At 42.4% G+C, this 13,169-nt stretch overlaps 1 protein-coding gene across 5 annotated transcripts in view; it reads left to right on the top strand.

Annotated features, from left to right (window-relative positions):
- col18a1a (collagen type XVIII alpha 1 chain a) overlaps nt 1-13,169 on the top strand; it is a 176,222-nt gene that overhangs the window by 80,597 nt on the left and 82,456 nt on the right. For 3 of the 5 annotated variants that reach the window (XM_014172890.3, XM_082968850.1, XM_014172892.3), the window contains exon 1: nt 2,762-3,264. The exons of 1 other annotated variant lie outside the window; for it this stretch is intronic. In XM_014172890.3, coding sequence (XP_014028365.2) covers nt 2,901-3,264 — 364 coding nt within the window. In that variant the 5' untranslated portion in view covers nt 2,762-2,900. Of the gene's footprint in view, nt 1-2,761; nt 3,265-4,181; nt 4,203-13,169 lie in introns of those variants that run through there. One more of the 5 variants, XM_014172894.3, reaches the window with a different exon arrangement.

Here is a 13,169-nt window from a genome sequence, read left to right on the forward strand (position 1 = left end):
TACAACCCTGAACACTCACTCCTCATGCTTCTACTTGTAATGTGAAGATTCACAGATAGTCAAGGGAGCCCAAGCAGTCCAAATTAAGCAGGCATTGGTCAGAAAATGGATTAAAATGTTACTAATAGCAGGTTCACTAATGTTTTATTCCGAAAATACCTCTTATCTGTTGACTGAATTGATGCATCCTCTCCTTCAGTTCAGTAGCCCATCAAACTTTTATGCATGTACAGAAACTGCATATGACTGTCAGATAACAACTGTGTACACAGAGCTGCTCAGTGCTACAACTGATCGCACCAACGAGAGGTAGGCCTATCCCTGTTCTAACAGGATACACCTGTGTGACTCCTTCACCATTCAGATACTTGGAAAAATGTCTTTTGCATTGTCAAATCGTAGACTTTATTAGTTGAGTGTCAACCAATGTAATTTTCTGGATCAGTGTTACCAAGTGCACTGTAGATTTTTTTTTTTCTTTACCGGAGTTGGACACAACTCACATCCAACTGCTGGTTGGGTTTTCAATCATTCAGATTTTATTTAGATTATTCACGTTCACCATAAGAAATCGTTTTTATCGTTTGGCTTTTAACGGTCAGTGTATTTTGTCATTTTTACATGAAGTACAGCAATCCTTTTTGCGAGCTGCGCATGGTCAAGACAGTCATTGGTCAGGGTTGGAGAAACTCAATGTAAAATTCCAAACGGTCTAAACCATTCGCTTTGGAGACGGGGTAAAACATAAATATTGACATAGCACTAGCTGAAAACATTTATCTGCAAAAAGTACAAGTTAATCAGTGGGTGATGGTGATTTCAAATAATAAGTTGGGGGAGACAAAAAGCATAAATTGCCTCCACCCCTAATCTGATAGTGGGGTGGAAGATGCTCAGTCTTCCCTATGGCTCAACTCAGGTGCCTACACACACACACACACACACACACACACACACACACACACACACTATCAGACGGCCACTCAGCTTAGAGAAGTCATCCCATCAGCAACAAATATGATTAAAAAAAAAAGTTTAATCCAACCTAATCGCACCGAATACTTTCAAACTAAAAGGTAGGGTTCCTGTATCGGAGCCCATGTATCTGCACTGAACAAAAATATAAACGCAACATCAAACAATTTCAAAGATTTTACTGAGTTAATATAAGGAAATCAGTCAATTGAAATAAATTAATTAGGCCCTAATCTATGGATTTCACATGACTGGAATACAGATATGCATCTGTTGGTCACAGATACCTTTAAAAAAAAAAAAAAAAAAGGTAAGGGCATGGATCAGAAAACCAGCCAGTATTTGGTATGACCCCCATTTGCCTCATGCACTGTCGTACATGTCGATCCAGGGCATTCCAAACATGCTCAATGGGTGACATGTCTGGTGAGTATGCAGGCCTTGGAAGAACTGGGACATTTTCAGCTTCAAGGAATTATGTACAGATCCTTGCGACATGGGGCCGTGCATTATCATGCTTAAACATGAGGTGATGGCGGCAGATGAATGGCACAACAATGGACCTCAGGATCCCGTCATGGTATATCTGTGCATTCAAATCGCCATCGATAAAATTCAATTGGGTTGCTTGTCCGTAGCTTATGCCTGCCCATACCATAACCCCACTGCCACCATGGGGCACTCTGTTCACAACGTTGACATCAACAAACCACTTGCCCACACAACGCTATAAACGTCTGCCATCTGCACGGTACAGTTGAAACTGGGATTCATCCGTGAAGTGCACAATTCTCCAGCGTGCCAGTGGCCATCGAAGGTGAGCATTTGCCTACTGAAGGCGGTTAAGACGCCAAGCTGCAGTCAGGTCTAGACCCTGGTGAGGACGACGAGCACGCATACGAGCATCCCTGAGACGGTTTCTGACAGACATGATTTGGTTGTGCAAAACCAGTTTCATCAACAGGTGGCTAGTCTCAGACGATCCTGCAGGAAGTCCTAGGCTGGTGTGGTTACACGGGGTCTGCGGTTGTGAGCCAGGTTGGATTTACTGCCAAATTCTCTGTCAGCAACTCTGGTGGACATTCCTGCAGTCAGCATGCCAATTGCACACTCCCTCAACTTGACTGTGGCATTGTGTTGTGTGACAAAACTACAGATTTTAGTGGCCTTTAATTGTCCCCAGCAGAAGGTGCACCTGTGTAATGATTATGCTTTTTAATCAGATGTCAGGTGGATGGATTATCTTGGCAAATGAGAAATTTGCACTAACAGGGCTGTAAACAAATTTGTGCACAAAATATGAGAGAAATAAGCTTGTTGTGCATATGTACAATTTCTGGAATATTTTATTTGGAAACATGGTACCAACACTTTACATGTTGCTTTTATATTTTTGTTCAGTATCGATGCGTATTGAATTGTTCATGAATGGAGAAGTGCACACCCTTAGGCCCTACTACTTTTACATACTTTAGTTTTTAGGATAGGGTGGTTGACTCTCTTATTATGCTTGTACAAAGAGATTAACTCAGGAGGAACAAATGGCAATTTTCTATAAAACATTGAAAAGCACCAACATTTAAATTGAAAGGCAAGCAGACATTTTTTTCTAAAGGTATCAGTCAGCAGAAGAGACCCTTTTCACTGCTGTGACAAAATGAGTGTAGGAGGAAAAGCTGTGAGAGGGAAAGATTAAGAGTGTAACCAATAAGGAAGAGACCTCCCTCTGCCATCCCCCCCCCCTTTTGGATTAAGACACTCCTCTTCACTTTTCCCCCTCTGGCTGGTGGGCTGTGTGTGGTGACTCTGCAGAGCGCTGGAGGAGAACGGTGCATGTGGAGTGAATCAGTGGCTGTGGGCAAGTCACAGTTCACTCTGGGAGCCTAAGCAACGCTGCTGGTGGAGTACTAGTGGGCAGCAGCAGGATGGATTGCAGGATTGGATTCCAGCTGGGTGTCTCTTTTTTACTGGTACTCTTGGTGGGCCGTAGTGAGGCGTTGTGGTTTTCCTGGGGCAGTACAGACGGCACCACTGAGGCCCCAACGCTGGACAATGAGGGATCTGGGAACCCTGTGGCTAGCGGGAAATCACCAAAGCCGGACGACGTTGGAGAAGATGGGGCAGAGATCATTGACGTAGCTAGTGGGATACGTAAGTTTGTGCAAACTTGGGACAAGAATTCGAAGGCCACGGAGACCCACAAGCTGACCACTGTGAGGTCACAAGCCAGGAATGAGCGCCCAATGGAAAAGGACACCCGTTGGTCCACATCAAGGGAAAGTAAACCTGGTAAAGGCACCTCCGCAATATGGGGTCTGGATCTGGTCTCTGGGGGTGGTCAGGGGTTGGGAGTGGGTCTGGATTTTGATCAGGATTTTGATCTGGTTCTGAATTCGGATCCGGGTCTGAATTTGAATCTGAATTTAGTTCTGAATTTGACTGTCTGAAATCAGAATCGGGTCTGAATTCAGCTCAAGGTCTAAAATTGGTTCTGGGTCTCAATTTGTATCTGGATATGGGTCTAGCATTGAATCTGAGTCAGGAGCTTCTATGTGGGAGAACCAGGAGGGAAAAGTTATACCTACAGACCTCACAGGTTTAGCAGAGAATGTCAGTGCTTGCTGGGACAGAGCATGGGACGCTGGGTATTACCCAAGTGGACCTTGCTGAAAGTGCTTTGAACAAGCACAACAGAACAGGGGCATGCTATGGGTTACCCCATAGACAGTCAGCCTGTCCCAAGCGTTAATGTCTCGAGACAACTCGCAGTAGCTATAAATAATTAACTGTAGCTCTAGTTGGAATGCCAATCATTTTAACTTGACAGAGTACTCCGGTGAATACACTTTCAGGTGATTTACTAACCCGTTTCAACAACTACCACTCTAGCTTACTAGTGAGGCGCCCGCCCCAAAATCCCCACGTAGCTTGCTCATAGATTCTCGTTTGCTTTTTTTGCAAATCCATAGGTGCCCAACTTTCTCAATCACAGCAGCATGAAGGACATCCAGACTGTTCTGGTGGAGTGGGTGTGGCGCTTGTGGTCACGCTGCCACCATAGCCTGGAGTGTTTTTTCTGTTTGCTGCTAGTGCCCAGGTGCGGTGATAGCCCCCCAGGCCTGCGAGGTCCTGCTGGACAGTCCTCGACGACGGCCAAACTTGACGACGGCCACTCTCTTCCCGATGAGAACGACTGGTATCAGTGCTTGTCAGTTAGTAACAGAAAGGTAATCCCTGGTTAAAATGTATCCCCTTTTTTGGAATCCATTTTCAACCAGCAAATACCCCCAATCCCCCCCTCCCCCCTCCTGTTTGTCTTTATTTTGTCACTCAGTTTTGTCACCTCAGTAGTCCTTGGAGGTTTATCTTGTTTTTTGGGGGGGTCATCCTGACACGTGTGTTTTTAAGTGCATAATATGAAGGTACAGGTGACTAACGAGTGTGTTTCCATTTGCCACTCAACCCATTGGCAAAGACAGGGGTGTGAACGTAGACTAAACAAACATGGCACTGGTGGTTTCCTGGTGCAGCCTGAACCTGTTGCATGTCAATTTATGTCCAAGTCTTCCGGTTGGCATGTGACTGATAACTAAAATATATAATAAAGTATAAAACACACACTGTATCAATGATTCACACTCTGCGTAACCAATCGGACAGGAAAGTTAGATTTTCTGGGGAGCTAGAGGTGGCCTCTAAAGATCCTTTAACATACAATAATGTAATTTAGTTAAGGTGCAAGATAGAGGCTGCTTTCAAGGTAGAGCGAAAAAAGAGTATTGACTTAAATGTCAAAGAAGGACATGTTTAGGTACACCTAGTTTTAGATTATTCAATTAAACCTGAGTAAATTGCTGAAGATCGCAGTTTCATTCCATGTTATATGATTTGTCCCTCCCAAACTTAAAGGGAGTATTTATAGAGCAGTCATTTGTTTCAAGTGCACTTAAAGGAGGGAGCGACACTCTGAAATGCACTGTACATTCTATACATTCTCTCTTGGCATGCAATCTTTACACCAACAAGCTGTCACTTATGTGTATTTATGGCATAAATCATTGGAATATTGATAGCACATTTTACAAGCAGTACTTATGCATGGTAATTTTGGATTGAAAACTATCTCACTTTTCTTGTATGAATTGCTTGCCAAAGTTTTGATGTGCATTCGGCTCTCTAAATGTTCAAATTAAGCTGTCACGTTACATTGAGTGCATGGGAATTGATTGTTTTGGCTTTTGTGGTTTAGCCCTATACATTCAACCAGGGAAAAGGGAAACCTAGTCAGTTGCACAACTGAATGCATTCAATCAAAATGTGTCTTCCGCAGCCAACCCCTCTGAATCAGAGAGGCGCGAGGGGCTGCCTTTATCGTCATCAGCTCCCGGGGAGCAGATGTTGTTGAGGGTTAACTGCCTTAAGGGCAAAGTGGCAGATTTTTCCACCTTGCTGGCTTGGGGATTCAAACCGTTCGTTTACTGGACCAACGCTCTAAACAGCTTGGCTACCTGCCCAACTTTGTGTGTGAACATACTTGCTTGACAGTTTACCTTATTTTAGCTTGGTGACATATTGACACCAGTTGTATGTCGTTCAATGGCCTTGAGCATGATAGGGAAAGAAGAATGGTACTGGTAGATAAAATATTTTTTTCCTGTACAACATAAACCTTATTCAGTCTGCATATAAAAGTGGGAACATTGTTTTCAGCAACAGACTTGTTTTGAATGACACTGACTGAACATGTGACATTTTTTTCCCTCTGCTAGTTGGGTAGAAGTAGGGTTGTGCAATAATTAGCCTATGCGTATGGTTATGTTTCTTACGTCAAATTAGTGCATTTTCTTTTATGCACAACTTTTCAAATACTTCAACAGGCTAATTTTCAAAAATGGAAAACATGAAAATCGTGCTACAATGTTGGAGAGGAGGTGGTGTGGGTATGTTTAAATGAATATGTAATTCGAAAGGAACAAAAGACAAAACATTTTCCCTATAAAGACCCTATAAATGTGACTATGGTTAGGGGTAAGGCATTCCACAGTTTGCAAGAAGTACAGTGCCTTCAGAAAGTGTTCATACTCCTTGACTTATTCCACATTTTGTTGTTACAGCCTGAATTAAAAATGGATGAAATATATTTTTCTCACCCATCTACACACAATAGCCCATAATGACAAAGTGAAAACGTTTGTAGAAATCTTTTGTAAATGTATAAATTAAATACAGAAATATCTCATTTAGGTATTCACACCCCTGAGTCAATACATGTTAGAATCACCTGTGGCAGTGATTACAGAATTGAGTATTTCTGTGTAAGTCTCAGAGCTTTGCCACCTGGATTGCTCCACTGACAGGCTTTCGTGGACAAGTTGTCTCTGGTCCGACCCTAAGTGAATCTGTGGAGTCTCAGAAGTGTAGGAATCTTCAATGTGATTCTCTAACATTCTGGATATGTGCCAGCTAGGTGAAATAAAAGTCACATTGTAAATGTGACCGATGGGCTCGATTCGGTCTTATGTAGCAAAATTTGAAATTGTGTTTTTTACATTGGATAAAGTAGAGACTCAGAGCTAGACAATAGTATATCATACACTACAGTTGAGGAACAGTGGGAAAGTTATACTGCTTTGAATGTTGATAAACTTGTAACCCAACTTTTGAGAAAATGTCCCTTGAATGTGTTGTTACCTACTGGAGAGCTCTTCTTTGTCTACACCCATTCAGAATATATAATCTGGACAAAAATCTGGTTGTTAGTTATTTTGGTGATGTTGCTACAGACGCGACCCAGTCGTTAATTATTTTTTACATAGTTGCTATGCAAACGGGCTGGTCGTCCGTTCTAAACAAAATGGTTGCTATGCAGGCTGGATAACGTTCTTGTCAGTTTTTCTATCTAGCTACCCAACTTCAGTTAACTCAGTCACGTCGAACATTGAACCTAGAATGACAGTACACTAGCTGCATTTCCATTTATTTAAACTTTTTTTCTGTTGGTATTTACTTGGATATGTCCATTAGAATGATGGTGATGCATGATTTCGCTTGGCTCTGAAAAAGTTCTCGGCAGGCAGAGGTCGGAAAGGCAGAAAGTGAGGCTTATATTAACCCCCGCTGCACCAAACTAAATGCTAGGCTGGAGGCAAGCGGAAATAATGTGCTTGTTCAGATAAATACAAGAACGTCATTGTATGTTGTAGAATTAATATGTCCCTTCATTGGAACTAAGGGGCCTAGCCCGAACCATGAAAAACAGCCCCCGACCATTATTCCTCCTCCACCAAACTTTACAGTTGGCACTGTGCATTTTGGCAGGTAGCATTCTCCTGGCACCCAGATTCATCCATCGGACTGCCAGATGGTGAAGCGTGATTCATCACTCAAGAGAACGCGTTTCCACTGCTCCAGGCAATAATGGTAGCAAGCTTTACACCACTCCAGCCTACGCTTGGCATTGCGCATAGTGATCTTCGGCTTGTGTGCGGATGCTCGCCATGGAAACCAATTTCATGAAGCTCCCAACGAACAGTTATTGTGCTGACTGACGTTGCTTCCAGAGGCAGTTTGGAACTCGGTAGTAAGTGTTGCAACTGATGACAGGCGATTTGTACGCGCTTCAGCACTCGGCTGTCCCGTTCTGTTTGCTTGTGTGGCGTACCACTTCGCGGCTGAGCCATTGTTGCACCTAGACGTTTCCACTTACAGTTGATTGGGGCAGCTCTAGCAGGGCAGAAATTTGACTAACTGACTTGTTGGAAAGGTGGCATCCTATGACGGTGCCACGTTGAAAGTCACTGATCTCTTCAGTAAGGCCATTCTACTGTCAATGTTTGTCTATGGAGATTGCATGGCTGTGTGCTCGATTTTATATGTCTGTCAGGGTGTGGCTGAAATAGTCCAATCCACTAATTTGATGGGTTGTCCACATACTTTTGTAGTGTACTTTTGGTCATTTTGGTCTTTCCAGGGCTATTTATTCAAGCATTGAAAGAACACCCTGCCAAATGGCCCGCGGTGTATCATTCCCATGTTGTCCATTTCTGAGTTGATAGGATTAGGAACATTGGAGTGTGAGATGATGTTAAAGATGGACTCGGCAACATTTCACAAATCCCCAAATTTTCCAGAGTCCATTTAAAAAAAATGCATTCTGTCTAAACGTTTGTTTCTGCTTTGCTCTGTAGAGATTACCGGTAGTGTACTTGAACGGTATCATGTTACCTGCAAACTGCACAGCTGGAGGTAGTGTATCCTGTCTCATCTTCCTAGTGGCTTTAGTTTTACCTCAGTCCTCGGGGAGCTTCTATGAAGCCTAATTTTAGGACGAGTTTGAAGATGTTTGATGTCAGACTATCCGTGCTAGTATTCTTTTTACAACTTTGCATATGAGTTTATTTGCTCTAGAGAGGCAAAAACTGATATGATGCAATGTTCTCATGGAGAACATATTTTTAAGAGCACGTAATGTCTTTGGTCGGGTAACCCAATATTTATCGGCATGCCCATGGATCTGGATTTTCTGGAGACCCAATTTGCCGTGGCTAAAGATAGAGATTTTCGCACATGTGCAGGATTTTCTTTTACGTAGCTGCTGCCCACACTAAACCTAATCAAAGTTTATTGGTTGCGTTCACAGATTTGCAGATGTTATCGCAGGTGCAGCTAAATAAATGCTTATGTTTCTAGCTCCAACAGTGCATTAAATATCTAGCAGTACAATAACAATACACACATAATCCAAAAGTAAAAAACAAGAAATTAAGAATTATCAGAATGAGCAATGTCAGAGTCCGGAATATAATATATACTGAGTGTACAAAAACATTAAACACCTTGCTAATATTGAGTTGCACCCCCATTTTGCCCTCAGAACAGCGTCAATTCGTTGGTGCATGGACTACAAGGTGTCAAAATCGTTCCACAGGGATGCTGGCCCATGTTGACTCCAATGCTTCCCACAGTTGTCAAGTTAGCTGTAAGTCCTTCGGGTGGTGGACAATTCTTGATACACAGGGGAAACTGTTGAGAGTGAAAAACACTGGAGGTTGTGTTGCAACGTTGCAGTTCTTGACACACTCAAACCGGTTCTCCTGGCACCTACTACCACACCTCATTCAAAGGCACTTACATATTTTATCTTGCCCATTCACCCTCTGAATGGCACATAACACAATGCATGTTTCAATTGTCTCAAGGCTTAAAACTTCTTTAACCGGTCTTCTCCCCTTCATCTACACTAATTGAAGTGGATTTAACAGGTGACATCAATAAGGGATCATAGCTTTCACCCGGATTCACCTGATCAGACTATGTTATGGAAATAGCTCCTAATGTGTTGTAAACTCAGTGTATAAATGGTGTGTAGAGACAGTATATGAATAGAAAAGGTTTTTACAGTAGTGTTATATAGGATGAGCTACAAAGAGAATTGGGTAAAAGCAGGTAAAACTGTATGTAGACATTGTTAAAGTGACTATACAGTGCCTTCGGAAAGTATTCAGACCTTGACTTTTTTCGCATTTTGTTCCGTTACGGCCTTATTCTAAAAATGATTATTAAAAAAAATAAAATAAATTATCCTCAGCAATCTACACACAATAACCCATAATGACAAAGCGAAAACCAGGTTTTTAGAAATGTTTGCAAGGTATTCAAAATAGAAAAGATAACTTATTTACATAAGTATTCAGATCCTTTGCTATGAGACTAGAAATTGAGCTCAGGTGCTGCATCCTGTTTCCATTCATCATCCTTGATGTTTCTGCAACTTGATTGGAGTCCACCTGTGGTAAATTCAATTGATTGCACATGATTTGGAAAGGCACACACCTGTCTATATAAGGTCCCACAGTTCACAGTGCATGTCAGAGCAAAAACCAAGCAATAAGGTCGAAGGAATTGTCTGTAGAGCTCCGAGACAGGATTGTGTCGAGGCACAGATCTGTGGAAGGGTACTAAATCATTTCTGCAGCATTGAAGGTTCCCAAGAACACAGTGGCCTCCATCATTCATAAATGGAAGAGGTTTGGAACCACCAAGACTCGTCCTAGAGCTGGCCGCCCGGGCCAAACTGAGCAATTGTTGAAGGGCTTTGGTCAGAGAGGTGACCAAGAATCCGATGGTCACTCTGACAGAGCTCTAGAGTTCCTCTGTAGAGATGGGAGAACCTTCCAGAAGGACAACCATCTCTGTAGCACTCTACCAATCAGGCCTTTACGGTAGAGTAGCCAGACGGAAGCCACTCCTCAGTAAAAGGCACATGGCAACCCACTTGGGGTTTTCCAAAAGGCACCTAAAGACCATGAGAAACAAGATTATCTGGTCTGATGAAACCAAGATTGAACTGTTTGGCCTGAATTCCATGTGTCACGTCTGGAGGAAACCTGGCACCGTCCCTACGGTGAAGCATGGTGGTGGCAGAATCATGCTGTGGGAATGAGTGGCCCAGCCAGAGACCGGACTTAAACCTGATCAAACATCTCTGGAGAGACCAACAAATAACTGTGCAGCAATGCTCCCCATCCATCCTGACATAGGATCTGCACAGAAGAATGGGAGAAACTCTCCAAATACAGGTGTGCCAAGCGTGTAGCGTCATACCCAAGAAGATGGTTAAATGTCGTCTCTCCGCGTGTAGCACAGGGGTCGTTCCACTTTAAATTGACAAGAGGATTTTGACACCCACCATCTCAGGTTGTTCTGAAATCATTTATGTTAGCAACAGAAGATTTAAATATAATTTGATCTCTGAGAAATTATAGGATTCATATAATGTTAAATAAATATTGTACCTAGCATCCGATTTGGACCAAACCTTTTTCTAACAGTGAGTTAGACATGATGAATCCAATGGAATGGTCAAAATCCACCCATGGACTCTCCACAACCCATGACAATCCCACCCCAACAACAAGTATGTAGTAACAGTTCTCGGTGTCTGACAAGTAGTATGGAGCTGCGGCTCGGAGTATTGTCTTCATCCTATGTAATGTATCCCCAGTGGATTTGGTGGGTTTTTTTCCCCTGTTCAGAGAAGTTAGTCATTAAAGTTTTTTAGGTTTAAGTCCCATCCTACATCCTGATATTACAAGATTCTGACAACTATATGGTGCTGTTCCTGCAATTAGGTGAAAAAGTTGAGTATGTTAAAGGAGTAGTTCACCCAAATTACAAAATCGTACTTATATTGTAATTTTCACGCTTCATGTTTAAATTATCCTAAAGTGTCTGAAATGTATTGTGTAACTCAATGATGTTACTTATAGATGTGGATATGATGCATGAAAAGTCTAGGTACCATTGACTTGTATTGAATTTGTGCCACAAATGCAAAAAAGTTAGTATTTGACACAGTGGCCATAGAAACACAACCAGAGCATGGGTTGATGTCATACCTTGTCCATAGACTGCTTATAGGATAAGGAAACCAATATATTATAACCAATAACCATTTAAAAAAAAAAATCACTTAATAGCAGGAACCGCACCATTTGTTGGTCAGAACCTTGTATTTGTATATTTTGTATTTTATTAGGATCCCCATTAGCTGTTGCAAAAGCAGCAGCTCCTCTTCCTGGGGTCCACATGAAACATTACATAATACAGAACATTAATAGAGCCTACATATCAATACATACAAACTATCTAGGTCAAATAGGAGATATCGTCAACAGTCACTGCTGAACAGAATCTGATAAAGCCCTAATCTGATACTTAGTGTGAGGTTGACCTAAATTATCCCATGGCCTGCCACAAGTATTATGCTGTTCAATACTTGACATCAAATTGACCTCACAACTTCATGGTGTACTCTTATTAACACTGAATAACATGGTTCGAACAAAGGCAGGGAAAGCAGGAAAATAACGCCAAACCCATAGTCATGTCTAATGCAGAAAGTCCAAAAGTAACATACAAACAGTCGTTCTTTGCCTCCAAATGTAATTTGTTCTTTTATTCAGTTATTGAACATTTATATAACCTTTATAGAGAGCATATGTTTTGAAAACATCAGGTAATTCGATTTTGAAACCATGGGGTTTCCATGTGTCCACTGTTGATCTTTGACCCCCAAAAGAACAGGTCTAGACAACGTAACAGCTTGTTGGGATGTGAAAGGCATTATTGCAGTTGTCAGGCGCCCCAAGGGATGTAGTGATTGGTGACGAAGCATAGCTAGAGCGACTCCAAAGTTCACCAATGATGACATTCCCGATCCACCAGATGTTTCCCATTTTCCCATGGAGAGTTTTGGAATCGAACTGGCCACCAGATACGGGGTTGCGTCCTGACTTCAAATCCCAAACAGTCACTTCCCTTCGTCTCCCTACTTATCTTCAGGAGTTCTGGAATTTTCCCTGAAAGAACCTTGTTAGGGCAGTGTGATGACGATTGCATCATCTGTGGACCTATTGGGGCGGTAAGCAAATTGAAGTGGGTCTAGGGTGACAGGTAAGGTGGAGGTGATATGATCCTGGACTAGTCTCTCAAACCACTTAATGATCACAGAAGTGATAGTAATTTAGTTCAGTTACCTTTGCATTCTTGGGTACAGGAACAATGGTGGCCATCTTGAAGCATGTGGGGACCGCAGACTGGGATAGGGAGAGATTGGTGTCAGAGGAAGGCCCTAAAAATTGTCAAAGACTCCAGCCACCCTAGTCATAGACTGTTCTCTCTGCTACCACACGGCAAATGGTACCAGAGCGCCAAGTCTAGGTCCAAGAGGCTTCTAAACAGCTTCTACCCCCAAGTCATAAGACTCCTGAACATCTAGTCAAATGGCTACCTAAAGTATTTGCATTGCCCCCTCCCCCTCCACACCACTGCCACTCTCTGTTGTCATCTATGCATAGTCATTTTAATTAAATCTGTGTACATACTACCTCAACTAACCGGTGCCCCCGTACATTGACTGTACCGGTACCCCCCTTTATATGTTATTTTTTACTGCTGCTCTTGTCACTTTTATCTCTTATTCTTATCCATATTTTTTTGAAACTGCACTGTTGGTTAGGGGCTTGTAAGTAAGCATTTCACTGTAAGGTCTTTGTATTTGGCGCATGTGACTAATAAAATTTCAATATGGATATTGAATATGTCTGTAAACACACCAGCCAGCTGGTCTGCACATGTTCTGCGGACGCAGCTAGGGATGCCGTCTGGGCCGGCAGTCTTGTGGAGGTTAACAT

Source organism: Salmo salar, chromosome 25 (assembly GCF_965601325.2).
Source record: "Salmo salar chromosome 25, fSalSal1, whole genome shotgun sequence".
Taxonomy (NCBI): domain Eukaryota; kingdom Metazoa; phylum Chordata; class Actinopteri; order Salmoniformes; family Salmonidae; genus Salmo; species Salmo salar.